The 24356-nt window shown below is 56.6% G+C and overlaps 4 protein-coding genes across 6 annotated transcripts; 2 read left to right on the top strand and 2 right to left on the bottom strand.

Annotated features, from left to right (window-relative positions):
- Nucleotides 1-80: 80 nt before the first annotated feature.
- ANO8 (anoctamin 8) lies at nucleotides 81-3164 on the top strand (the record flags this gene model as incomplete). Its single annotated transcript, XM_042892165.1, has 7 exons — nucleotides 81-155; nucleotides 369-512; nucleotides 726-1391; nucleotides 1721-1912; nucleotides 1986-2117; nucleotides 2197-2307; nucleotides 2385-3164. Coding segments are annotated over 7 exons (1992 nt in total), but the record flags the coding sequence as incomplete, so codon positions are not given.
- Nucleotides 3165-4935: 1771 nt separating this feature from the next.
- Nucleotides 4936-14921, bottom strand: DDA1 (DET1 and DDB1 associated 1). 3 transcript variants are annotated; one of them, XM_042892163.1, is made up of 6 exons: nucleotides 14610-14698; nucleotides 11885-11965; nucleotides 11320-11371; nucleotides 10931-10992; nucleotides 10126-10168; nucleotides 4936-9339 (listed from the first exon to the last, which is right to left on the bottom strand). In XM_042892163.1, exons 1-6 carry the CDS (start codon nucleotides 14613-14615, stop codon nucleotides 9335-9337), a joined length of 249 nt encoding a protein of 82 aa, XP_042748097.1. In that variant the 5' UTR covers nucleotides 14616-14698; the 3' UTR covers nucleotides 4936-9334. The 3 variants fall into 3 exon arrangements, with proteins under 3 accessions (XP_042748097.1, XP_042748096.1, XP_042748095.1); XM_042892162.1 differs by lacking the exon at nucleotides 14610-14698 and adding an exon at nucleotides 14857-14921 and having other exon boundaries at nucleotides 4936-10168; XM_042892161.1 differs by having other exon boundaries at nucleotides 4936-10168; nucleotides 14610-14687.
- A 679-nt stretch (nucleotides 14922-15600) lies between these two features.
- Nucleotides 15601-16880, bottom strand: MRPL34 (mitochondrial ribosomal protein L34). The gene is made up of 2 exons (XM_042892164.1): nucleotides 16779-16880; nucleotides 15601-16200 (listed from the first exon to the last, which is right to left on the bottom strand). Exons 1-2 carry the CDS (start codon nucleotides 16823-16825, stop codon nucleotides 15891-15893), a joined length of 357 nt encoding a protein of 118 aa, XP_042748098.1. The 5' UTR covers nucleotides 16826-16880; the 3' UTR covers nucleotides 15601-15890.
- Nucleotides 16881-22274: 5394 nt separating this feature from the next.
- Nucleotides 22275-24156, top strand: ABHD8 (abhydrolase domain containing 8). The gene is made up of 4 exons (XM_042892166.1): nucleotides 22275-23017; nucleotides 23440-23610; nucleotides 23720-23936; nucleotides 24007-24156. The coding sequence occupies exons 1-4, from the start codon at nucleotides 22275-22277 to the stop codon at nucleotides 24154-24156; spliced, it is 1281 nt and encodes a 426-aa protein (XP_042748100.1).
- The last annotated feature ends 200 nt before the right edge of the window (nucleotides 24157-24356 follow it).

The following is a 24356-nucleotide window of genomic DNA, read 5'->3' as shown; positions in this document are numbered from 1 at the left end:
ACAGACAGGGGGTGGGGAGGGGTCTTGGTGTCCCCCATCCCCACATTAACCCCCCTCCTCCCCCCACTTGTATCCCACAGTTTCAGTTTGTAAATTCATACCTAAGTCTTTTCTACATTGGTTTCTACCTCAAAGACATGGAACGGCTGAAGGAGGTGAGGGGCCGCGTGGGGGCAGCGAGGACCCCCCCCGTCCCACCCCGGGTGCACACAGACGGACGTCCCTCAGCCAGCAGCGCCCGCGTCCCCGTCCCCCCCCCCGCCACCACCCCCCAGGGTCCCTGCATGCCACAGTGGGGCTGAGCGGCCGCTGATGGCGTCTCTCTGTCTGTGTCTGTCCGTCCGTCCGTCCGTCTGTCCCTTCCGCAGCTCCTGCTCATCTTCTCTCTGTCCCAAAGCCTCGTGCGCCAGCTCAAAGAGGCGCTCCTCCCCTTCATCCTCCTCCACCTCCACCTCTCCCTCATCTTCCTTAAGGGCCTCCTGGGCTTTTGCTGGAGACTGGGAGTATCCAAAGTAGGAGCGGGGAGGGCGGGGGTCGTGCATGCTGCCGTGAACCCCCCCCTCGACCCCAGCCCTGGGGCTCCCATCCCCACCTCGGTGACTTCAAGGTGACACCGAGGGGACGGCAGGGATGGGTGCCCTGCCCTGCCGGGATGCCGCGGGGATGGGGTCAGGAGGGGGATGTGGGGGTGGTGGCACCCCCCGGTGACAGCAGTGTCCCCACAGATGCTGGCCACGCTGCTCATCACACGGCAGTTCCTGCAGAACGTCAAGGAGGTGTCGCAGCCCCACCTGTACCGCCGCCTGCGCCGGGGGGAGCTCAGCCTGCGCAACCTCCGTGAGCTGTCCCACACCATCCTTCGCCTGCTCGCCCAACCCCGCGCACCCCCGGCTGCCGGAGCCGCACACGAGGGGCCGCGGGGGGAGAAGAAGTGTCTGAATGGGGGTTGTGGGGTGCCTGAGGAGGAGGAGGAGGAGGAAGAGCGTCGGGAGTCAGATTCGGAGGATGAGAGCGCACTGGACTGTGGGCTGAAGCTGAAGAAGGTGAGCTTCATCGAGAAGGCGGAGCGGCGCGGCACCGAGCCCTGCGGCACCGAGGAGGAGAGCTTCCTGGAGGAGGGCAGCCCCACCATGGTGGAGAAAGGCATGGACCCCACGTCCGTCTTCGAGCTGGCTGATGATGAGGAGGATGCTGAAGGCCCCTCGGGCAGCCCGGCCAAAGCAGCGGTGCCGGCCACAGGCCCACGGGTCACGAGGAGGAGGAGGGAGGAAGACGAGGGTGAGGAAGATGGGCGCAGGCAGAACCGGGCGTCGTGGATCGATCCGCCCGAGGAGGACTACTCAACACAGCTGACACAGGCAGAGGTGGAGAGCTGCATGAAGAAGTATGAGGTGAGTGGTCAGCATGGTGCGGAGCAGCACGGAGCGTCCTGGTGCCACTGCCATGTGCTGCCCCTCATAGGACCACAGAAGGGTTGGGTTGGAAGGGTCCTTAAAGATCATAGAACCGTGGAATTGTTGGGCTAGAAGGGTCTTTAAGGACCACAGAACCACGGATTGGGTGGGTTGGAAGGGACCATTAAGATCACAGGACTACAGAAAGGTAGGCTGGAAGGGTCCTTCAAGATCATCCACTTCACTGCCTGCCATGGGATGGGTGCCCCCCACCAGACCGGGTTTCCCATCCAGCCCTGTCTGGAATCTCCTCCTCCTCCTGCCAGGACACCTTCCAGGACTACCAGGAGATGTTCATCCAGTTTGGCTACGTGGTGCTCTTCTCCTCTGCCTTCCCGTTGGCCGCCATGTGCGCACTGGTCAACAACATCATCGAGATTCGCAGCGATGCCTTCAAACTGTGCACAGGGCTGCAGCGACCCTTCGGGCAGCGGGTGGAGAGCATCGGGCAGTGGCAGGTGGGTCGGGGGCCGCAGGGGGCCGGCGTGATGGCAGAGTTCACGCTTATCACCGGTGCTGTGCCTCTTACAGAAGGTGATGGAGGCCATGGGCGTGTTGGCCATCGTGGTCAACTGCTACCTGATCGCGCAGTGCGGGCAGCTGCAGCGGCTCTTCCCTTGGCTCAGCCCCGAGGGAGCCATCATCTCGGTGGTGGTGCTGGAGGTAGGGCGGTGCCAATGCAGAATCTCCCATTTGGGGAGGGGGCATCGGGGTGCTCAGCGTTCCCCCCGTGTCCCCGCAGCACTTCGCCCTGCTGCTGAAGTACGTCATCCAAGTGGCCATCCCTGACATCCCCGCGTGGGTGGCCGAGGAGATGGCCAAGCTGGAGTACCAGCGCCGCGAGGCCTTCAAGGTAGGTGTCACGGGGGGCGATGGGGACACGCGGGCCGTCCCCATGGTGTCCCCATCCCGACGCACTCCCGCCGGCAGAAGCACGAGCGCCAGGCCCAGCACCACTTCCAGCAGCAGCAGCGGCGCAAGCGGGAGGAGGAGGAGCGGCAGCGGCACGCCGAGTACCAGGCGCGCAAGGAGCGCGAGGCCAACCGCGACGAGGCCAAGGCCGAGGCAGCCGGGCAGGACCCGGCCCACGAGAAGAGCCAGAGCAAAGGGAAGGGCTCTGGGGGGTCCTCCGCGCACGGCTCCGACAAGCCCAAGCGGCCCAGCTCGCTGCTGGCCACCAATAACGTCATGAAGCTGAAGCAGATCATCCCTCTGCAGGGCAAATTCCTCTCCGGGGGGACCGGGGCAGGCAGCACGGCCGCCAGGTCCCCCCAGTCCCCCACCAGCAGCGATAACAAACTCCCCGGCTTCCTCAGCTTCAAGTTCCTGAAATCCCCCGAAACCAAGAGGGACGCGGCCACCGAAAAGGTGCAGTCGCCCACCAAGCCATTCAACCCCGGCAAGCTCTTCAACTTCGGCAAGTCCGAAGGGACCGGCGGCAACGGGGCCACCGCCTCCCCCCAGCCCCGTGCTGGCCCCTCTGCAGATGGGGGTGAGCGGCCAGGCCCCAGCAAGTCCCACCTCAATGGGGCTCCAGAGGATGGAGCCCGCGAGGAGCCGGAGCCACGAGCAGAGGAGGAGAGCGGGGGTTACAGACTCTGAGCCAGGCATGCCGGCCCCATCCCGGCCCCTCCGTCGCAGCCCCTCTGCTGGGACCCCATCACAACCCCGTGGAGGCCCGGCGGTGCCCTCGGATGGAGCATCCCGTCCTGCACCACCAACGGGCAATGCTCCATGCCCGCCATCTCCAGGAGGTCATCCAAGGAGGATTCGATGTCCCCAGACCTGCAGAGCTCCAAGGGGCGCAGCTCGGGGCCACAGCTCCACTCCAGAGGGACAGACAGCAGTGAGGAGCCCCGTTCACCCGTGCCTACAGCCACGGCTGCGTCCTGCTGCACCACGGGGCAGTGAGCTGCCCAGAAACGGCCGGGAGGGAGGGGGTGAGCAGCAAGCGCCGGCTGCTGCGCCCCCACGGCACGGGGAGCATTTCTTGCACTAAAACCCAAACAAAACCCAATGCGAGCGATTCTGCCATTTTTCATGCAATGGCTGCAGGCGGCGGAGATGAGAGCTGGGAGCGCCCAGGACCTGCAACACTCCCTCGCCCTCTCTGCTTTCCTATTTCGTGGAATTACTTTGCAATAAGGCACTCGCGCATGGACGCACGCTGGAGCCTGGCAGGAGGACGGGGTGGGAGGGTGGGGGCACATGATGGGGGCATGGGAGCAGCTTTGCTTCTGGCGAGCTGGAGGATTCGCTGGGTGTAGTGTTAGTGCTTTGGCAGCCCCCAGCCCAGAGGGGAAGGGGCTGCCTGTGGCTCTGCTGGGTGCTGCTTTGCTTAAGGGCATAGGAAAGGGCAGCTCGTTGCCCTCAGCCCTGCTCAATGCCCCCACTGAGCCACCCACCATCTCCAAAGCAAACAGGGGGAAAGGAGGGCTATGGGGCAGCCACCCCATCACTGTGCCTGGCCCAAGGCCTGGGCTGCAGAAACGTCAGGTTGTTCCCCCCCCCCCCATCTCCCCTCAACACGGTGTGTTTCTTCCTTTCATCTCTGAATCAAGCCATCAATACAGCAATAAGGCTGGGGCAGCACCGAGGCTCTGCGCTCCGCTCACTGCGCAGCATGGCCAGGGCTGTGCCGCACCGCTGTGCTCCCCGTGCCAAGCCTCAAGAGGCACAGAGAGCACAGCAGCCCCCCACCACCACACAGAACCAGGCACCACGTTACCTCCCCCCTCCCTGCTGCCCCCACAGAGGATTTCTGGGGTGAGAGCAGGGGAGAAGGGGAACAGGCAAACAGGGTGCAGGACGGGCAGCAGCGCTTGGCAGAGCAGCACCCAGAGCACAGAGCTGGGGTACTGGTGACCCCACTGCTGCTGTGCCCTGGATGTCAGGGGGTGCAGAGCCCCCCCACCCCCCAATTTCCCCACTCACCATTTCGTTTGCTCTGCTTCCTCCCAGCTTGGGCTCACCAGGCCAGCTCTCGCTCAGCTCTCAGTTAAAACGCGCTGCTCTTAAACTGAGTTTTGTTTGCCCCGTTTCCCTCGTGGCAGTAACAGTCCTGGCACGACCCATTCCTGCTCCATTCAGCAGAGGACAGGGCCCTGCATCCAGGGCACTTCTCAACGTTTCTCTATACAAAACACTTCTTCAGCAGCCGCCTGTCTGCTATCTGACTTCTGGGCAGTTACTGTACAAAGGAGGGAACTGTTTCTTTGTTTTTTCCCCTTGCTGCGTGCTACTTCTTTGGCAACTGAAAGAAATGAAGGGGGGGTTATTTATTTCTTTTTAATTTATTGTCATATTTTTGTAAAACCTGCAGAAATGCAATAAAAGTATATTTCAACAAACCTGAGGTGTGTGCTAAGTTACTTTCCTACCAGATCTGTGCTTGGGGAGTGAGCCCCGGTGCTGCCGGCCCGGGGTGGAGGGGGCCAGCAGTGCAATGGGCAGAGGAAGAATGAAGAACTTGGCAGCCCTCTAAATTCTGCAGATTTATTGTACACGGTATCAAACATGGAATAGTTTAAAAATAAATGCAAAAAGAAAAAAAAAAAGAAAGAAAAGAAAGAAAGAAATCAAACAACAGCCACGACATCCAACTAACGGCGTATTTACAGTCGCTCCACGACGGCAGCCCTTCTGCCAACATGCAGCTGGCAGGAAAACCTCCCTTCTCCCAGACCCACCAGATGATATTTTTTGTGAAGGAGGAAAGTTTGAGGGTGGAAAGGAACACAGGCTCACAAGCTGAACGCTGCCCTGCCAAAGGCAGCCCGGTGCCATGCGGAGCAGAAAGCAGCTGGGGATGGTAGGAAGCAGTGAGCTGAGACGCTCCGTCCCGCTGCACGGCTGGCCAAGGACGGCTGGTTTCACTAAAAATACCCTGTGAGGCTGCGAGCTGCACACCGTGCACTGATTAATAAGAAATGACTGCGTTTGGAAGCCGGCGCCGCTGCAGCACAGTGACTCAGCTCTGCCCATCCATGCAGACCTCAAGCTGTTCCTTACAGTGAGGATTAGTCATCTCCTGTAGCTGAGAGCCACCAGCAAGGAGCACGCTCCCTCCCCATGCTCCTTCCCCACGCTCACCCACATCCATATCCGACCAGTTTATATTAGTCAGCACAGTGCCCTTCTCAACTCAAAGCACTGTGTGCGTGCAGCAGGAGATTCCAGCAGTGCCTGCATGGCAATTCACCAAGAGCTAACCTGGACAAGCGGTGTTTATGGAGCTGGTAGCAGTGAGATGTGTTTGAAGTTGGCTTTGGTCGCATGAGGAAATGAAAAGGCAGCTTTGCTTTCCTGGAGGGCTGGGGCTGCTTCTTGCATCAGTGGAGGACTGGCTGGTGGAAGGGAAGGCACGGCAGAACCCTGGCAGTGAGCACTGCTGCCCGGCAGCACCTGGCCTGCTGGAGGGTCAGTGCAGCCCTCCCTCCTCACCAGCCTCCTCAAGGCTCCCGTGGGTAAAACCTGAACAGCACAAGGGCCTGAGGCCACTCAGCTCCTCAGAAAGCATCAGCAGCTCCTGTAAGGCTTCTTAAACCTATCCCCAGAGCAAGCTCATTCTCAAAGCACGCCCACAGGGAGCCTCGGTTCATCGCGCCTGAGGACCGCGAGCGAAGTTCTGCCTTTAAGAACAGAGTCTCATTGTTAGCAGGCTGGAAGCTGGCGTTTCATTCCCTCGCTTCACTTCCAAAGAAGAAAACAAGAATTCCTTCCCTGCAGCCCAGGTTCAGCCTTTTCAATCTACAGAAGATCTGTCTGTCCAGTAATTGCACAGTTGTTTGGGAAGCAGAAGAGAAACCCAAAGCGCAGGCAGCACGGCACAAAGGTCAGCCTGCACTGAACCAAGGCTGTGATGCAACAGCTCCTCATGGGCATCCTCTGCTTTGCTCCCAAAAACACCCTGTGCTGCTCCCAGGTAAACTCAACCCTCTCTCCTTTAATGGAAAGGATTTCCCCCTCTTTGTTAGACAGCAGAAAAATCAGATAAAATGTGGCACGGATAGAGATCAGCTGCGACCCCGCTGGTCACACACAACTCCCCTGCTGCCAGGCTGACGTCAGCAAAGCAGGAAAACTAGGTTTCCTATCAGAGACATGCAGGTCTTTCTGAAAAATAAGATCTTTAAAAAAATGAAGCCAGTGGTAAGCAAACAAGCCAGGAAATGGGAAGTGGCAGCACAGCTGATGGCTGCAGCTTAACAAACAGAAATCGAACCCAAGACTCCTGTGCCATTAAGGGCAGAGACAAAGAGCTCAGCAAAAAATAAAGCTTTGAAGTTATACCTGCTTTAGCTATCTGGTACAGAGTGAAAGCTAAAGTGGAGACTAACACCCAGCATGCTGAACATCTGCCTCGGAGGAAGACCCACCACTGGAGCACCTCCATTCCTCTGCTCCAAGCACAGCCAGCAGCGTGTGGGGGCACAGCAGGTCGTGGAGGGCCTGGAAAAACCTCCAAGGACAGAAGGGAGGACACGGCTGGAAGCCGACCGTGCTACCTGCATCAAACTGAACACTCAGACAATACAGAGCAGTGATCCACAAACAGCAGGAACCACCTGCAGAACAGACCAGTCAAGCCTTCCTTCCAACGCCTCCAACTGACGTGTTAGGAGGGTTTTATTTTGACTGCATCTCTCCTGAAGAAAAGCGTTCATAGGATGCCAGGATTCAGCCTCAGCAGCAGGTTGGTTTCCCTACACCAGTCACTGGTGTGGCTACACGTTCAACACAAAGGCTGTTTGACACCCCACACTCACCAGTGCACACCTCAGCTGCCAGGAGCGCCCTGCTGTCTTCCCCTTGCATAAGGAAGCAGCTCTGCTGCTTTGATCAGTGAGCAAAAATCCCCTATTCAACTAAAACAAAATCATCATATTCTGGCCTCTGACAAGTATCTCAAGTTTTCATTACAAAAGCCAAACCTTTAGTATATATCATAACAGAAACAGTAAAAATACCACTACGCAGACATACAAACAACCCCTGAGGGTCACTAAATTTCAGTCACCTCGTAACAAGAGAATCAGAATCACCAGGTATTGTACAAACAGTGCGCTCAGCAAGAAAGGCAGGCATTTTTTTGTTCTCTTTCTCTTTTTGTTGTTGCTGTTTTCAATGCACTAAGGCACCAGGAAGTCACAGTTAGGCAAAGACCTTCCATGCAACACTCCAACCCGAGACACTTACCATGTAGGACACAGAGTCAAAGTGCAACAGCCTGAGGACAGCTTGCTTGAGGCAGCAGCACAGACAGCAGGCTGGAGGAGGAAGGAAAGAAGCGAGCTCTTGCTTTGGCTCAGATGGAAGCAGACTCACTGTGATTATTAGAAATCCACACTGCTTGTACACAACCAGAAATGGGCAGGAAAGAAAATAAAAGACAAGTTTGATACTTCAGTTCAGTTCACACCTCTTCGAAGATTATTTTCTCCATCACATCAGAACTAGTTTAAAAAGGCAACTTTCTTCCACCTCTTAAAAGTATCTGAAAGACTGCAAAGGCTCCAGTGAGCAACCAGATCATTTTTAAAGACACGGAGGGAACAAAGGGGGTTTACAACAGGAAAGAAGTGCCAACTCTCTTTAATAGTACATCACTCTGTCTAGCAGAGAAGTCAGCAAAGCCCAAACCTTGCCATACCAATCAAGTATACAGCATTTTACAACTTTAAAGCACTGTACAAACACGAGCCTGCAAGGCTGCAGCTCTCCAACTTGCCCAACACGTGAATTGGTCACACTTAACCACCAGCTGCACGTCCGTTTCCTCTTTTGCTATCTCACAGCTCTTCAGAGGATTCTCCAGTCTCAGCTTCAGATGATCCCTGGGAGAGCAGATGCTAAGGCAGCACCTTCCATCAGCATCCTGCACTTTGCACAGAAGCACTTTTTGACAGCGAAACTCTGGGAAGTCTTCTCACCGCTGCCAGTAAACCTCAAGGAATTCTGAGCGTTTATCATCTTCACCAACACAGTTGGCATTTTCAGCAACATTCCAGTAACGTGGAGGTTACTCCCACAGCAAAAAGGCAGGACAGAGGTCTAACCTAACCTACTCAGCGTTAACTTCACGCTAAATCCATTCACTTGGTGCCTAGCACGCAGCCATGAGCTGTGCCCTGCTCTCCCCAAGGCTCTGCCTCGCAACGCCCAGTCACAAAGCAACAGCATTTCCCTCCGTGCTCCCTCTGCCCCACACCTGACCACACGGCGTCTGCTGGTGGCAAAGGACGCGGTGGGGAAGGGGAACAGAAGCCCTGTCCTCCAAGCTCGCGGCTGCGCGGCGCTGGGTTGATCCAGGACCTCCTCCTCGGCGTTTTGGATTCGTGAACGAGGAAAAAAACACAGTTATAAACGTGCTGATTTAAACTAACACAGTGTGAAGTCAGCTCCTTACGTGAAAGCAGACAAGACATCGTTACTACGCTACACCTCCTGTCCCCTTCGGGTGGCGGTGGTCGTTTCCTTTTGGTCTCTGAACTCTGGATCCACCTAGGTGACTCGGGGGCTCCATTTCTGCTCTTACTGAAGTCAGTGAGGGTTCAGGTAACAGGCACTGAGCTGTCACAGTCCCAAAGAGATTGGCCTGAAGCACAGACCACGGAAGCTCACATTTGGATCAACTCTAAGTCCTGGACTCCATTCCACAGGGGCTGATATCACCAAAAGCACAGCGTACCATCAGTCAGAGCCAGCAGCAGAGGCAGAACCAGATGGAGATGCTGAGGTGCTCCCAGACTCGGCCACCAAGCGCTGCTTGCAAGTGCCAACCTCACTGCATCCATCAGCTGCTGCTCAAATACACTGCTGATCAAATACTCAGAATAGGATAAAAGCATCCATTTATTCCAACGGAGAAGTTGCACATATCAGTCTGTCCAAGACCAAGAGACTGTTAGAATTTAAGAGCAACACAAGCAACACACCTTTCACTTGAATTCTCCATGACCACCTATGCATGAGCTAAATGACCATGGCCCTTACAGAACAGACCAAAATACAACTGATAGACCAAGTTGACAACACGTTTGCTAAGATCAACATAATCCTAAATGACATCCATGATGATTATTGGTTTTTTTTCCCCCTTAAGTGCAGTGCCAATTTCAGAATCTTGGAGAAAAACAGCAAGGCCCCACACTGCTGGCTGGACTGGGCCCATCCAAAGAGTTCACCACTAATGTCAGTGGGTGCATGAATCTGAAAGCCCGCACCACTGTGGGGTTCTGCAGCAACCCCCATCTCCTCCCCAGGCTTCCACAGCTAGAGCTGGTCGGTTAGGTAACAGATTGAACAAAACCTGTTAAAGTGACAGCGTTTGTTGTTAGAAAGGAGGAACTAAGGTTACACTACGTGTTTTACTGGATTGTTCCACCATTTGCTCCGCAAGTTTTACGGCATAAATTAAAAAAAAAAAGAAAAAAAAAATAATAAAGGAGAAAAAAAAAAATAAATACATTGGCTCCTATGAAGTCAGAAGTGGTTTGGGCTGCATAGTGGAGGGGTGAGAGATGGGGGCAAGGGGCAAAATTGACACACTTTGAGACAAAACGGGAAGCGCCTGCAAAGTAGAAGAGGAGAGGCCCGAGGGTTTAAGTGTCCTCGTTCATATCCTGGCTGTCTGTCCGAGCGATTTTTCGTGGCGGCGCCGAGTTCTCACCTTCTATTTCCACTTGCTCTTGATCTCTCTTCTTTGCTGCATTCTGTTTGGACAAAGAAGGTGAGAGTGAAACTCTTCAAAGGGTTGGGAGAACAAGCTTTTGGTTGGAACGGTTCTAGAATGGCAGACAGCACTGGGACGGCCTGACAGACACCAACCCTGCTGAGGACTCGGCAGGGTTCTCCTCCCTGCTTCTCTGGGTCAGTCCCTGAACTCATCAAGCCCTCCAACAGCTCCTGCCACGCACAGACGCTTCCCTTTCAGCTCTGAGGATCCCTAATGCTGCCTCTCTCACCATCACACTGCCAGTTCTGACAGTTCCACTCCCAATCACAGCCTTGGTTCTGTGGACTGCCAGGCCTTCAGCGCCAGCTGGGGCTGCAGCCCTCATAGGGGAGCTGTGATTTCATAACCCAGGTACTCACACAGCCTCATCAGTGCAGCCGTGCTCTGCACGAGCTCATCCATCTCCTCACAGTCCTGGGAGAGAAGAGGAGCTCCATTCCAGCTGCAGAGCACACAGCTGAGGCACGGGGAGACCAATTTGTAAGGGCCACAGAGGGAGCCTGCACTAAAGTGGGAAACACAACTGAAGTCTGCCAGGTTCTAGACTGAGCACTGAATTAATGCCTGAAAGGGAATAAAAGAAGCCCCACTGAGCAGCACAGACAGCCTCCTTTTGCTGAAGTGCAGCCACAAGGGCTGAATCCCTCCCTGTAATGATATCAATATCCTGATGGCCATCAATATTCAGCTCTATCAGTTGCAGTCAGCAAACGAAGACACGAAGGAAACACAGCCATACCTTTTTGTCCCACTGCTGGTGTAAATAACGCAAAAGTATATTTGTCTTTTCTGTTACTATAACTGCCAAAGAAAGAGAGAAACGAGCTGAGGTCATTTTAAAGACAACTTTTTAAACCGTGCAGTAAGACGACATCGTTCCACACACTAAGGGTGGCCCTTTATATCAAAGGAGGGTGTTTGGGAACAGCAATCACTGAATGCCTTCAGAGAAGCACTGAAAGGCACAGCCAGGCACACGCAGCTAATTGCTGCTGCAGCACTTCCAGAACATCACTCGATCTGAAGCCCAAAGCAAGCGAGATTTTGAGCGACATAATGTTAGAAAAATAAATGCTAACTCAAAACCCACCCCCAAAAGCCCCCAGGCTTTCAGTGGGGCAGACCTACTTTGTTCAGACGGGTATTCTCTCGTGGGAAGATACACCGATGGTCTTCTGTTCTATAGGGGAATCAGAACAGTTGCAGAACAAAGACGGTGAGAAGGTGATTTCTAACTGAAGCACAGCCAACCCAACCACGAGGCCACCAGAAACACAGGCTGCAAACCTCACATCCCACCCAGCCCCTTCTTACAGAACGCCCTAAGGAACATGAAGAAGCTCAACCTCTCACGTGCCTTCATGTGCCAGCTGAACAGATTTTTGCTTGTAGAAGTTTCAGGGTAAGGCTAAAGGCATCAGACTAAAAGCCTAAGTCTATCGCTGAAGAATTCGCACACAAAGGCAGCGCCACAGATGTGGTTTGGCTGACGTTGAGGATGCAGAGCAAGCAGGAAGTTTGTCTTGCCAATCTCAGCTTACCAACTGCAGGCACACATGGGTTTTTCTGTCGCTTTTTTTTTTGTTTGTTTTAGGAAACAAAACGCTCAACGTTTCAAATTGATTTGGCCATAGACTCATTTGAAAACCCTCCCCAAGCACCAGGATTTGAGGGCTGACAGGCAAATACTTACTGATGCTTTACATACAGAGTCCGCGTGGAATCTGCTGAAGTTGCTTTTGTTGTAGACTGGTAATCCTTTCAAAAAATCCGCCTAAAAAAGACACAGAAGGCAAAGAAAGGAGGAGGTGAGGAAAGGAAGAGTGATATTCCAGCCGCTGTTTGCTTTGTGCTGACTCACAAAGGAGCTGCTGGCTCATTAAGATGAATGGCTGCAGGATTGGGAAGCAAGTCCAGAGCTCTCAGATACTGAAACAAAAACCCGAGGCTGCTTTTGTAAAGGAAGCAAATCCTCTGCTTCTGCATTTGGCTCCTTGTATTCAAGGAGCTCAAGAACTCAGTTATTAAGCTGCTGACCAAAGCCCTGCAGGCACGCAGGCTGCAAAGCAGCACCTATAGGGGGCTGGGTTCGGAGGGAAGGCAGCACAGCCCGGAGCAATCCAGCAGCACCAACCACCACGTGAGAAACTGCACCAGGACTGAAAGGCCCGGCTGTGACACCACAGCGACCAGCTGCTCTTTTGCTTTCGCAGGGAACATTCTTTGTCATAGGCCAAGGCTGATTTCACAAAGCACCAAAAAGCCCACGTGGCTGCAAAAGCCCAACCCTTATCAGGCGCTATCAGCACAGCCCAAGCATGAAGGGAAGGATCACAGCCCTTCTGCATCGAAACTACAAAAGAAGGTGCTCAGCAAGTATTAAAGGAGGCAGAAGACGGGCAATAAACGCAGGAGGCAGCGGAGCAAGGAGGAAAGGCCCCAGATGGGCCCCCTACGTCCCTGCTCGGCTGCCTGCGCTGCCACAGCACTCAGAGACTCCAAACCCCAAACGGAGGGATGCCGATCTTGCAGACATCCCCCTGCTTATAAAGGGCAGAAAAGCAGATGAGAAGTCGTGTAACATCCGTGTGAGAGGAGACAAATAAATGGACGCCGCTGCGGGGTCGGAAGGCGTTGTTTCCATTTCAATAGCAGCTATTATTTTTATTAACACCACATCCCTAACTCAAAACAAAGAGCTATAATTAGCCAAACCAGAAGAGATTATTCATACTCTTGTTCTTGAAAAGAACTCTACCAACGTTGTAGTTTCCACATTCAACGCTTCCTGTACCTCAACTTATAGCTAAAATAAGGGACTTGGATTCAAACAGCTGCACGCAAACGGCTCCTGCTTGCCTGGCTCCCTCCAGCAGTGATGGAGGCTGCTTCCCTTTGCCTTCACTGCTTTGCATTGCCAGGGCTCCACGACAGCCCACCTCTCCGAGCTGCAAAAATGCAAACTGTTATTAAAACGAGCAGCTAAAATGCATTTTAAATGGAGAACGTGCTGCTCTGGTGGGTTTTTTTTCCGCCCCTCTCTCTAAGTGACTGAAGCAAGACACACACCAGTTAAGTCCCTTGCAAGCAGGCAGGCTGCCATGCACACACTGCACTTGGGGACCTCAGCTCCAACAGGCACAGCCCTGAGCACCGGCTCTCAGCCACCACTCTCCCCCTTCACAGCCACTTGGGGGTACAACTCCAGCCCCCAGCAATGCTCCCTTTCCTCCCCGGCCTGCTAGATCAGAAAACAACAGAAACACCAGGGCAACTGAGCAAGAAAAGGGCATTACTCCAGCCCAGGTGTCAGCCAGCACCCCCAGCACTCATCACTCTGGTTTGTAACAGGACTATTCTGCTGGTAACACCGCTGCACACCTGCACATTTCAACAGTTACACGCTGATGCAATCTCAAAGATCACCAGGAAAGTCCCCTCAGGAGAACTGCCAGGAGCCACATTTCTGGATATTCAGAATGAGACAACAATTGGACTGCAGTGAGTCTTATCTGCTCCAAGGGCACAAGATAACGTAGGCTCAGTAGGTCGTGCCTACACAGCTATCACACCAGGCACACCAAGGAATAATCACAACGCAATGTCACACAAGGAAATGTTCCTCCTGCACACCTTCTATCACTCTTCAACCAAAGAAAGCATGTCCAGGCCAAGTCAGCGAAGCAGCTCCTGTGTGGAAGTGAAAAACCAGCACCAGAACCAAACAGGCACCTCATTTCCTTTGGGGAGAGGGAAAGCCCCCAGAACACCACAACAAATGCGATTAAGCAACCTTGGAAGCCAACACTGGTTCTGTGAAGTGAGGTAGAGACTGTTCTGGTGACAAAGGGGTTGCTTAGCTCCCTAGGAAGACGACAGTCCTCATCTAAAAGCAGGAAGGTAATAGTAAACCACATATGTGCCCTATTCACTGCTTTCTGGAAGGAACTGCAGTAACCACGCTATGGGATATGATGTCCAGAGCACCGACACGGAGAGCAGGGCTCTGTCCCAGCACAGTGTGCACACACAGACCAGGGGAGAGGTGCCAGCGCTGCTCGGGGAGCCGCCCCCGTGTGCTCAACCTCGGTGCACGGAGATCACTGCAAACACCGCCGAGTGCCCCTTTACTTCCTCCAAAAACGCCCAGGGAGTGGAGCAGAGAGCAGCCCAAGCGCCCGCTCAGGGCTTCCCCAATAACCCCCACACCCTCCATCCCCTCCACGGACGCAGCGGAACGCCCCGCACCCGAGATACCCCCCAACCCCCCTCCGGCCCCCGGCACCGCCCCAACTCTTTCACAGCCCCCTCCAGGCAGCCCCAGCCTTCACCACGGGCGCTCCGCCCCTTCTGGAGCCCCCAGGCCCCGAGGAACCCCCCAGGCCGCCCCAACGGCCCCCGAGCCGATCCGCTCGCACCGCCATTTTGGGCTCCCACAGCCCCTCGGCCCTGGGCTCGGCTGCCCCCGCCGCAGGGCCCGCTCTCCCTCACGGCCCGGCCCTGAGGGTGCGGCTCTCTCCTCCTCAGGATGGGCCTTCGCCGCCCTCACTCGATGTTGTGGGCGGGGAAACCGGAGGCTGAGGGCCCTGCGAGCCGGAGAGGCCCTGAGGCCGCGCTCCCCTCAGCCGGGGGCGCCGCCATTTCGGGCGGGGGTCGCACACCTACCATCTTCGCCGCCGCCAGCCGGGAGGAGCCGCCCCTCCCCCTCCGCACAGCTTCTGCCTGCCGTCGCTCGCCCGCCCCGCGCGCTCCTATTGGCCCGCGCAACGCCCCGCCCAGCACCTATTGGGCGTCGCAGCCGTCAGTCAGCGCACCGCTGAGGAGCCTGGGATTCGGTTGAAGCAGGAAATGCCGCTCGGAAGGCGGAGGAGGGTGGGAGGAACCCGGATGTGGCGCTGGCCGCGGGGCATGCTGGGAGCGGTAGTCCGCGCGGAGCTGCCGCGCGTCGCGTTTCTCCTCTCGTCTCGTTGATGAAAGCGCTGTTAATTACGTGTTAGCAACGAAGCAATTCATTAGCAGCGCTGGGAACGCACGTGCAGCGTCACCAGAGAAATCCCAAGCCCTGTCTCTGGGCCTGCTCAGGGCTCTCAGTCCACTCGTGAGTAATTTGCTAACAAACGTTGGCAGCTTCCCTTGGCTGGTGCAGATGAGCACAGCTCTGAGCACACGTGTGGGGCTCCCCTCTCCCTTCTAGCCCAGAGCTGCTGCCAAGGCCTCCACGCTTCTGAGCGCCTCCCACGGATAGCAGAGCGGAGCAGACACACTGTGGACTTGGCCAATGTAAACTAAAGTTCTCTCTGCCATCAGCCCTTGTTCCACACCTCCAGAGGCACCCTAGTGTGTGCAAACCTGTGAACAAGCTGGCTTTCCTCTCCCTATTACCTCTGCACCACCAATTATTGAAGAGAGTTCAGCGCAAGTTGCTAGGCTTTAATTAATGCTTGTGTTTTCACAAGGTGATCTTACAATTGTACACACAAGTGGCAACAACCTCACAATGAGAAAAGCAGAAAGCAGCCATCAAACAAAGCCCTTGGAGGCCGCTCTCAGTGCACTTCCCCACACGCTTCCAACACGGGAAGAGCAGTCGGTCGCTGCTGCCCATCACAGCCCTTCTCTCAGTACAAGGACCCAAGATGAGGTGCTCCAAACTCATGGCAGCTCCAGGGCTCTGTTCCAGCTCACCCCACACCAAACCTTCAGTGGGTCAGAGACTTCCTGCCCTTCAGCATGCGCCGGAGGATCACCTCGATCCCAGCCGGTGTGCTGATGCGTTTGATCCAGCCGTGGGTCCGTTTGCGCTTGCGGTTGTTGGGCTGATACTCGTTCCCACGCGCTTTTGTGCGGATCTGCTGATGGCTCCAGGAGGGCACTGGGCTGGTGAAGGAGGGGATGGTGCCTGTGGGCTTCAAGGAGAGGTGGCTGAAAGGCAACTCCCGGCAATGTGTGAAGACTGATGCTGACCGGAGCTGGGAGGGATGGACTGCAACTTGCTGGAGCAGAAAAAGCCTTTGGAAAAGCAAAATAAATAAAGATTTGAAAAGTGGGTTAATACAAACCAAATAAGGTTTAACAAAGTGCAAGACGTTGCACTTGGGTCAGGGCAATTTCAGATATGTATACGCAATGGGAGAACCCAGTGTGTGAAGCTCTATGGAGAAGCACTTGAGGGTCCCAGTGGACAAAAATGCTGGATATAAGCCAGCAGTGCGCATCTGCAAACCAGAAAACCAACTGCATCCTGGACTGCATCATCAGGGGGGTAACAGCAGCAGGGCAGGAAGGAACTACCCTCCCTGCTCTGCCCTTGTGAAGACCTGTCTACAGGGCTGTATCCAGACCCGGGGCCCCCAGCACAGGAAGTTTGTGGAGTTTTTTGCGCGGGTCCAGAGGAGGGCCACGAAAGTGCTGAGGGCGCGAACAGCCTCCCTGTGAACACAGGCTAAGGGAGCTGGGCTTCTTCAGTCTGGAAAAGGCTCCAGAGAGGTAAACCAAGGGATTTCCGGCCGCAGCGAGCGGGCCGACCCCGCCGAAGAAGGGACCCCTGCCCGCCCCTCTCGGTCCCCTCGCTCCGTTCCGCCTATTACCTGCCGCCAGCGGCCCGCTCCCACAGGCGGCCCAGCGCAGCCGCCATCGCCTCTGCCCTTCCTGACGGCACCTTCCTCCCAACAACACCGCCCCCTATTGGTTCCCTCCGCTTAGCCAATCACAGGCGGCAAAAGGGCGCGTGCGCGCTGGGTGGGAACGGCATTACGTATAACGTGACGGCCGCGGGGGGTGATGGGATTTGTAGTCCTGCAGGGGGCAGCGCGCGCAGCGCTGTTACTATGGCGACGACCTCGGGGTTCGGCCTGAACGTTTCTCCCGGTTCGGTGCTTCCTCCAAACGCTGCATTATCGCTTGTCCAAACTGTGCTGCTGAGGTTGCTTCCAGGACAGAGCAGCACCGCATGCACTGTGCACCTGCAGGCAGGATTCTTCAGCCCCCGTTCTGCTCCTAAATGCCATTTTCAGCTCTTCTCAGAGCAGGGGAATGAATGGCAGACAGGAGGAGGGGGCTGACGGTGATTCACGGACCACCAAGATGGACCTCACCGCCCTCACTGCCTGCCCCACGCATACAGGGGATATAAATGCAGCTCCTCCCAAACCAGGGATGTGAAAATAAACGAATAAATGAATGAATGCACGATAAACATTTGTCGTTTTCTGTTTGTCGTTGTGTCGCAGCCCCTGCCTGCTGTGAGCCTGTGCTCCCTGCGCTGAGCTCTGACACGCTCACGGCATGGCTGCACTTGTGGGAAGCCACAATGACCACAGCAGTGAGAGAACAGCAAAAGGCTTCTCCTGCGCGACGAAGGCAGGGATTAAAAGCAAGTCCTGGTCACAGCACAGGCACTGTGCTGATGGAGGAAAACCCCATCTCAGCTGGAACACCGCAGCCAGCAGCAGCCAGAACTCATCCCACTGCAAGGGGCAAAGCCCAGAGCCCCTGCACAGCCCCCCTGCTCCTGGCAGGCCTCCATGGGCGGGCAGCTCGGTGTGCTCGGTTCAGCGTTGACTGGCAAGTCCTCTTGTCTGTCAAGCAGAAAGCCCTCCTCCTTAGGAGGGATTTAAGGGGCTTTCTATGGCTGTAGACTACAAGGACAAATAGCACCCCCAAGCCCCAGAGCTCGGGTATGAAGCTCCTCGCTCCGCCGGGGCTCATGGGGAGAAGATGGAAGGAGAAATTGCAGTCTAAAGCCGATGAGCTGAGCTGAAGGCACTGCTCCATCCTTCCCACCACAGGCAAAAAAATGTGATCAGAGGAGCCGACCAGCTGAGCAGCCCGCCAGCTCCTGCATCCTGCTCCTGCTGCCTCGCATCTCCTCTTCTCTCCCTTTGCCTCCTGCGAGAGCAAGCCTTTCATTTGCAACCTCGACTCCCGACAATCCCTGTCAATAAATGAGGTGAGCGTGCCGTTCCGTCCCTCTTTGCGGTGCTCGGAGCTGTGATGCAGGGCATGTGCTGCAGCAGAGGGGAGGAAGGTGCTCTGCACGGGGAGCAAAATGGCCAAAGGATCCGCTTCGAGGCTGAGAGCTGAAGGGCTTTGAATGGGGCTGCAGGGAGACGAGGGGAGGCAGCAGCTGCTGAGCAGCACGGCTGCTTGTGCTGCCACAGCACTGCGCTATGAGCGCGCTTTGAGCGCGGGGTTGAAGCTGCCCGGTGATAAAACTTAGGGATGGCTTCTCGTTGTGATGCAATTACAGTCAGTGATTGCTGGCTCTGGAGGAAGACCTGCTGTTGCTATGTGTGTGGCAGATCTGCTTGGCTTTTCGGTTGCAGAGTGAGGGGGGCACCTGCATGCATCGCTGCCCGGCGGCGGGGGGCAGGGTTTTCTCCTTCCTGCTCCTTGCAATGCTCCAGGCTGCTCCTGGAGGCTGTAGGACATTTGCAGCTGAAGGACTGGAGGCAGCTTTGCAGCGATGCAGTGGGAGCTGGCAGGATCCTCCTGGAAATCCAGGAGGGTTGGGGGTGGGGGGGCGAGGCAGTGTGTCAGCCACAGAGGTCAGACGCAGGTTACTCCTCTGTGCATTGCATAATCTTTTGTTTCTCAAGGTCTTCTTCCTTCCTAAAGAGAGACGTGTGGCAGGCAGCCAGCCCTGGCTCCAGGCTGCTCTATGTGCACTAGGTGCTTTCCCCGCAGCACTGCTTCTCCACTCGGTGCCATTTGCATCCTGCAGGGCCCTCAGCACAGCCCTGCACCCAGAGACCTTCAGGTCTCAGGGCTGCCTGGTTGGTTCCTCACCCCTTATTCCTGCATGCCCTGATAAAGCTGCTGCTGCTGTATCAGGCCAAGCAAGCTGGGTGTAACAATAAACCCAGGTCCTTTCCACCCACCCGAGTGCTGTTTTGGGTTCCCCCAAAGGGAAGTTTACTTTGCAGGGCCGAAGTGGCATCGACGTTTTCTTGTGCGTTATCTGAGGCTGATGCTTAAACAGGTGTTGTCTTTTCGTGCTTCTCGATGCCGTAATTTCTCCCCTTTGCAGAGTGAATGAATGGGAGAGGATGGAAAGAGCATAACGATATTGGCCCATTCCTCAAGAGTGTCGTGTGTCATCATTAATACTCGCGAGCCCCGGAGGGAAGGGATTAGAGCTGAACAAATTATTATGGCAGGTCGGATTCTGGCTGCAGCGCATCTCACGCTCCTCCTCATGTCTCTGGCACCTCTCCTCCGAGGATCTGCAAGGAATTAGCAGATATGAATCCCTGCTGCTCCCTGCGGGGGCCCGGGGCTGTGTGTGCTGGAAGGGCTTGGAGGTGCTGAGCAGTGGGGCTACAGGAGCGTTGTGGCACAGGGGGAGCAGAAGCCATCCACAGCCATCAGCTCCTGCAGTAGCGATGCTCTTGGCTCAGCAATTGGGGCCAAATGTTTACCAGGGCTTCTGGCAAGGACAGGCTCAGTGCCATGATGGAGAAACGCAGCAGCATCCTTGCCCTCCTCCTGCCCCACAGGCTCCATGCCAGTCCCACATGGCTGCCTGTCACGCTATCATGTCAAGCTTTCTGCCCTCCGCACGTCGGATCGCGTCCAATTTCTCTCCAGCTGTGACATGGTGCCATCAAGTTGTGTAAAATCAGAGGCTCCGCAGCCCAAAGTAGGTCAGTAAGTTGTTTTTGCCAGCTGGGCTGTCGGCAAGCAGGGAGGAGGCGCAGAGGTTGGAGCTGGAGGATCCTGCAGCAATGCCCACATTTGGGGCACGGAGCCCTGGAGCTGGGCAGCACATCAGCCTCCCTCCATCACTGCTAAAGCATCCTTCGCTCCTCTGCTGCTGTGATAGGAGAGATTTCCCAGGGGAAGCCGTGACTTTGGGGTGACACAGGCATGGGTAGCAGCTCATGGTGATGCTCTGCCCCTCCCCAACCTCTGGGGATGCTCTGCTACACTCCTGGCCTGGCGCCGTGCCTGACTCAGTGTTGTGCCTGGCCTTATGTAAGTGGTGCCGAAATCTCACTCTGCTGGGGGCGGCACTGGAAGGTAGCCGGGATGAAGGGGGGGGGGGGAGGAGAGAGGAAGAGCAGCTCATCGCCATGGTTACCAGCATCTTCACTAAGTTCTTCACATCCATATGGCTTCATTTGCAGCCCTTTCATCTGGCGGAGGGAGGGAACATCCCTTGATGTTTCTGGTTGCGGCAGACGGAGCGGTGGGAGGTGGGAGACGGGCAACTCTCTGCCCCCCGCCCCGCTGTGGAGCCCTCCTGCCCCTCCATTACCCACCGGGCTGCACTCTCTGCTGTGATTGAATCAGGGCTTTCACAGCTCCAGAGCCAAAGCATGGGCTGCCAGGCCTCAGGCTGTGAGCCCCAAGCCATGCATTGCTGTTAGGGACAGAGCCTGCCCTGCTGCTCCCCTCCTCCTGCACCAAAGCAGACCCAGGGGCTGAGCTGGGCTCCTGGATCTGCCTGCAGAGCTCCTGTGTGCAACAGCCTTCCAGCAAATCAATTCTGGAAACAAACAGGATGGACTAATTGAGTTAATCCTGCGAAGTTAATCAATGTCAAGTCAGGTTGGCCAGAAGTCCTGTTTATAATCCACGCGGAGATCATTAGTGCCCTGTGAAATGGAGGTGCAGGGCAAATCCTGGCTCCATGGAAATCAGAGTTGGAAGGCATGTCGGGGTGCCTGGGTGCTGCAGGCTGAGCGCAATGCGATCCAGCAGGACAGCAGCTGGATCCCACAGCTGCACGTCTGCCTCTGCCACCAAATCCACTCTCCTCAGTTCTCCACCTGCCCCTGTTTCTTGGTGCTTTGGACTGCGCTCTTCCAGCATTACTGCTCCAGAAATGCAGTGGGACCAATGGGCAAAGCTCGACCCTGGCACCCAGCTGGTGCTCAAGACACGGTGAGAGCAGAGCTGTTCTCCATCCCAGCACAGAGCCACCAGGGATCTTCCAGCCAGGAGCTCCGGCAGCTCCACTGGGCAGCTCCACTGCTGCCAGGGCTGCACTCAGCTTCCCCTTCCAGGGCCTTGAGATCTTTTGCTCTTAATGCAGAAATGCTGCTGGGAACCAGGCTGTGCACGCTGGGGCTGCAGGGAGCCCTGAGCAGGATGCAGCCGAGCTCCAAACGCATTCAATTACCAAAGCTGCAGGCAGAGCCCTGAGCCCAGGCAGCCTCCAGACCGGGTTTTGTTTTGCTGATTCCCTCTCGCGCGCTGCCAGCATTGCTGCTGCAGTGCTGTGTGCTCTGAGCAGTTGCTGGGGGAGTTAAGCAGGCTGCAGCGGGGATGGTGGTGTTTAATTCCCCTTGGGAACGCGTTCTTCCTTCCCCTCCATCCCTGGAGGTTTCTGCTCCTTAACTGCAGCCGTTGCAGGGGGGGTCTGCTGGATCCCCCCGGTCCCCACTGTGAATCGCTTTGCTGAGCAGATTCTCAGCATCAATAATTCAACGTACAGAGCTGCATCCATAATAAATGTGCATTGGCCTGGTGGAAGGGGGGGGGGGGAGGGGGAGGGCAGGAACGTCCCCAGTGCTCCAAGTGCCCCTCGGAAACGGGCTGAGCACCTCTGGAAGAGCACACAGCATGGGCTGGACCAGCGCTGGGGCCAGAGGGACTGTGCTATGGTACCCCAGCCCCACGGCCTCCCCCCATCCCACCATGGGGAGGGGGGCTGCCCACCCTCCCAGCTGGATACCTGCCTCTCCCCCACGTTCCTGTGCTCGGCGTCGCTATGTGGAATGCCTGTAATTTAAAACACCCAACCTCAGTCCCTCGATTTGCGTCTCTCCCTGGTTGTGGTGGTGGTTTGGACGGGAGCTACACGCACACATTTAATCAGTATAAATAATGCATTTTCATAGCTGAGTCTCCCCTCAGCCCCACATTTGGTGCCAGAAACGTCATTTTCAACGGGCTTTTCCTTGGGCGTTTGATTCCCTCGGTTCCACCTCCGACCAGCCACAAAGGGAGGTGGGGGGCTGTGGGGAGGGCTGTGCACATGGGGAGCACTGGGGGACACCCCAAAGCAGCTCCAGCAGCAGCTGCGCCCCGGTTTATGCCGCCCTAACCTCCTTCTGCTTCCTCACGCAGGGAGCATAATGCTGAACAGCATCACCGAGGGGTTCCTCTGCTGCCTGATGGGCAAAACAACCAACGCCGTGGGGCCGCTGGACAGCGTTGAGTCCAGCAATGGCTACAGCTTCCTGGAGGTGAAGCCAGGCAGGATCCTGCGGGTGCGACACAGCGCTCCGAGCCGCCCGCCTGCCGAGCCCCCCGAGGAGCCCGGAGCTGCAGAGAGAGGCACGGTGCACTGCAAGCGCAGGATCACGCTGTACCGCAACGGGCAGCTGGTGATCGAGAACCTGGGGGACGCCGTGCGCTCTGAAATCCTGCACTGCTCCAATGGCTCGGCCGAGCCCAGCAGCACCATGGAGCTGGAGCTGTCGGAGCTGGCTGGCCAAGGCCCGGTGCAGGGCTCTGCCGGCACGCCGGGATCTGGTGCACGAGATGCCGCGGCCGGCAAGCGTCGGAAGCGTAAGCCCAAGAAAGTCATCAACATCGACTGCAAGAAGCAGATCACGAGCTGCAAAGGGACCCACGGTGACGTGGTCCTGTTCTTCATCCACGGCGTGGGCGGCTCGCTGGATATCTGGAAGGAGCAGCTGGACTTCTTCACCAAGCTGGGCTACGAGGTGGTGGCTCCTGACCTGGCCGGCCACGGCTGCAGCTCAGCCCCGCAGATCGCTGCTGCCTACACCTTCTATGCGCTGGCTGAGGACATGAGGGCCGTCTTCAAGCGCTACGCCAAGAAGAGGAACATCCTGATAGGGCACTCGTATGGGTAAGGGGCACAGGGGAGCCCTCGTCCCATTGCCATCCTCTCCGTGGCTGGATAGATCCTGCCCTGCGGGGCTGAGGAGCAGAGGATGGTGTGGGGTTTCCAGCCTTCACGTTATCTCCAGCTCTGATCCCCTCCATCCCCTCGGTGCCCAGCTCTGGGCCCAGCTAATCCCAGCACCCTGAGCATGGGCCAGCAAGGAAGCTGGCGGTGTTCAGCCTATAAATAGAGTAAGTCTGAGAAAGTCAATTAGATGGGGGCTAAGCAGCGCAGAGGGAGCTGGATTAGACCGGTGACAAGCAGGATGCAGGCTGCGGCGTGGCTGCACTGCTCTGTGGGTGCTGGCGACATCCCAGTGGCTTCATGAGCATGTGTGACACTCACCGTCCTCACTGCAGCTCCCACTTTGCTGTCTGTCCCTGCAGGGTCTCCTTCTGCACCTTCCTAGCCCACGAGTATCCCGACCTGGTGCATAAAGTGATCATGATCAACGGAGGGGGCCCGACGGCGCTGGAGCCCAGCCTGTGCTCCATCTTCAACATGCCCACCTGCGTGCTGCACTGCCTGTCCCCATGCCTGGCCTGGAGCTTCCTCAAGTGAGTTCCACTGCCGTCCCCAGCAAGCTCAGCCCTGAGTGCACTGCCAGCACGGGCAGGCACAGCACCGGTGCCTCCACGCTATGCTAATCTCTTCCACATCCCGCAGGGCTGGCTTTGCCCGCCAGGGTGCCAAAGAGAAGCAGCTGCTGAAGGAAGGCAACGCTTTCAACGTCTCCTCCTTCGTGCTGCGTGCTATGATGAGCGGGCAGTACTGGCCAGAGGGTGACGAGGTGTACCACGCCGAGCTGGCCGTGCCCGTGCTGCTGGTGCACGGCATGCACGACAAGTTTGTGCCGGTGGAGGAGGACCAGCGCATGGCAGAGGTACGGCACAGCGGGGCTGAGGGCTCCTCCTGGTGCCGGCAGCCCAGCGCTGACACGTTTCCCCTTCCAGATCCTGCTGATCGCTTTCCTGAAGGTGATCGACGAGGGCAGCCACATGGTGATGATGGAGTGCCCCGAGACCGTGAACACCCTGCTCCACGAATTCGTCCTGTGGGAGCCCGAAACGCCAGCTGGGGACGGGCAAGGAGAGAAGAAATAAGGTGGCGGGGACGCGGTGACCGGGCTGCTCCGATGGGAGAGATGCTGGGGAGCACGGAGGGGTTTGTGGGCGCAGCGGGGCGCAGCCGGCCTTGCCAGGCATGGAGCTGGTTTTGTTCCCGGGCCGCGGGCGGGCAGAGGAGCACGGAGGCTCCCCCCGGGCACGGGCGTGCGGGGCCGGCGTTGGGAACACGGCAGACC

The sequence above is a fragment of the Lagopus leucura genome, unplaced genomic scaffold, assembly GCF_019238085.1.
Source record: "Lagopus leucura isolate 7727_CA_CO unplaced genomic scaffold, USGS_WTPT01 145-25_obj-0_obj, whole genome shotgun sequence".
NCBI lineage: Eukaryota > Metazoa > Chordata > Aves > Galliformes > Phasianidae > Lagopus > Lagopus leucura.
Note: the sequence above shows the minus strand (reverse complement) of the source record. Positions and strands in the feature narration are given on the sequence as shown.

Bases quoted from the DNA above. Each gene is read 5' to 3' on its own strand.
- DDA1 (XM_042892161.1), bottom strand. The intron at 11,372-11,884 runs GTAAGTATTTGC...ATTCCCCTATAG, and splicing joins ACTCTGTATGTAAAGCATCA to AACAGAAGACCATCGGTGTA. The intron at 10,993-11,319 runs GTAGGTCTGCCC...TTTCTTTGGCAG, and splicing joins AGAATACCCGTCTGAACAAA to TTATAGTAACAGAAAAGACA.
- MRPL34 (XM_042892164.1), bottom strand. From the start codon at position 16,825: ATGGCGGCTGCGCTGGGCCGCCTGTGGGAGCGGGCCGCTGGCGGCAG. The intron at 16,201-16,778 runs GTAATAGGCGGA...GCTTTTCCAAAG, and splicing joins GAGCGGGCCGCTGGCGGCAG to GCTTTTTCTGCTCCAGCAAG.
- ABHD8 (XM_042892166.1), top strand. From the start codon at position 22,275: ATGCTGAACAGCATCACCGAGGGGTTCCTCTGCTGCCTGATGGGCAAA. The intron at 23,018-23,439 runs GTAAGGGGCACA...CTGTCCCTGCAG, and splicing joins CTGATAGGGCACTCGTATGG to GGTCTCCTTCTGCACCTTCC. The intron at 23,937-24,006 runs GTACGGCACAGC...TTCCCCTTCCAG, and splicing joins AGGACCAGCGCATGGCAGAG to ATCCTGCTGATCGCTTTCCT.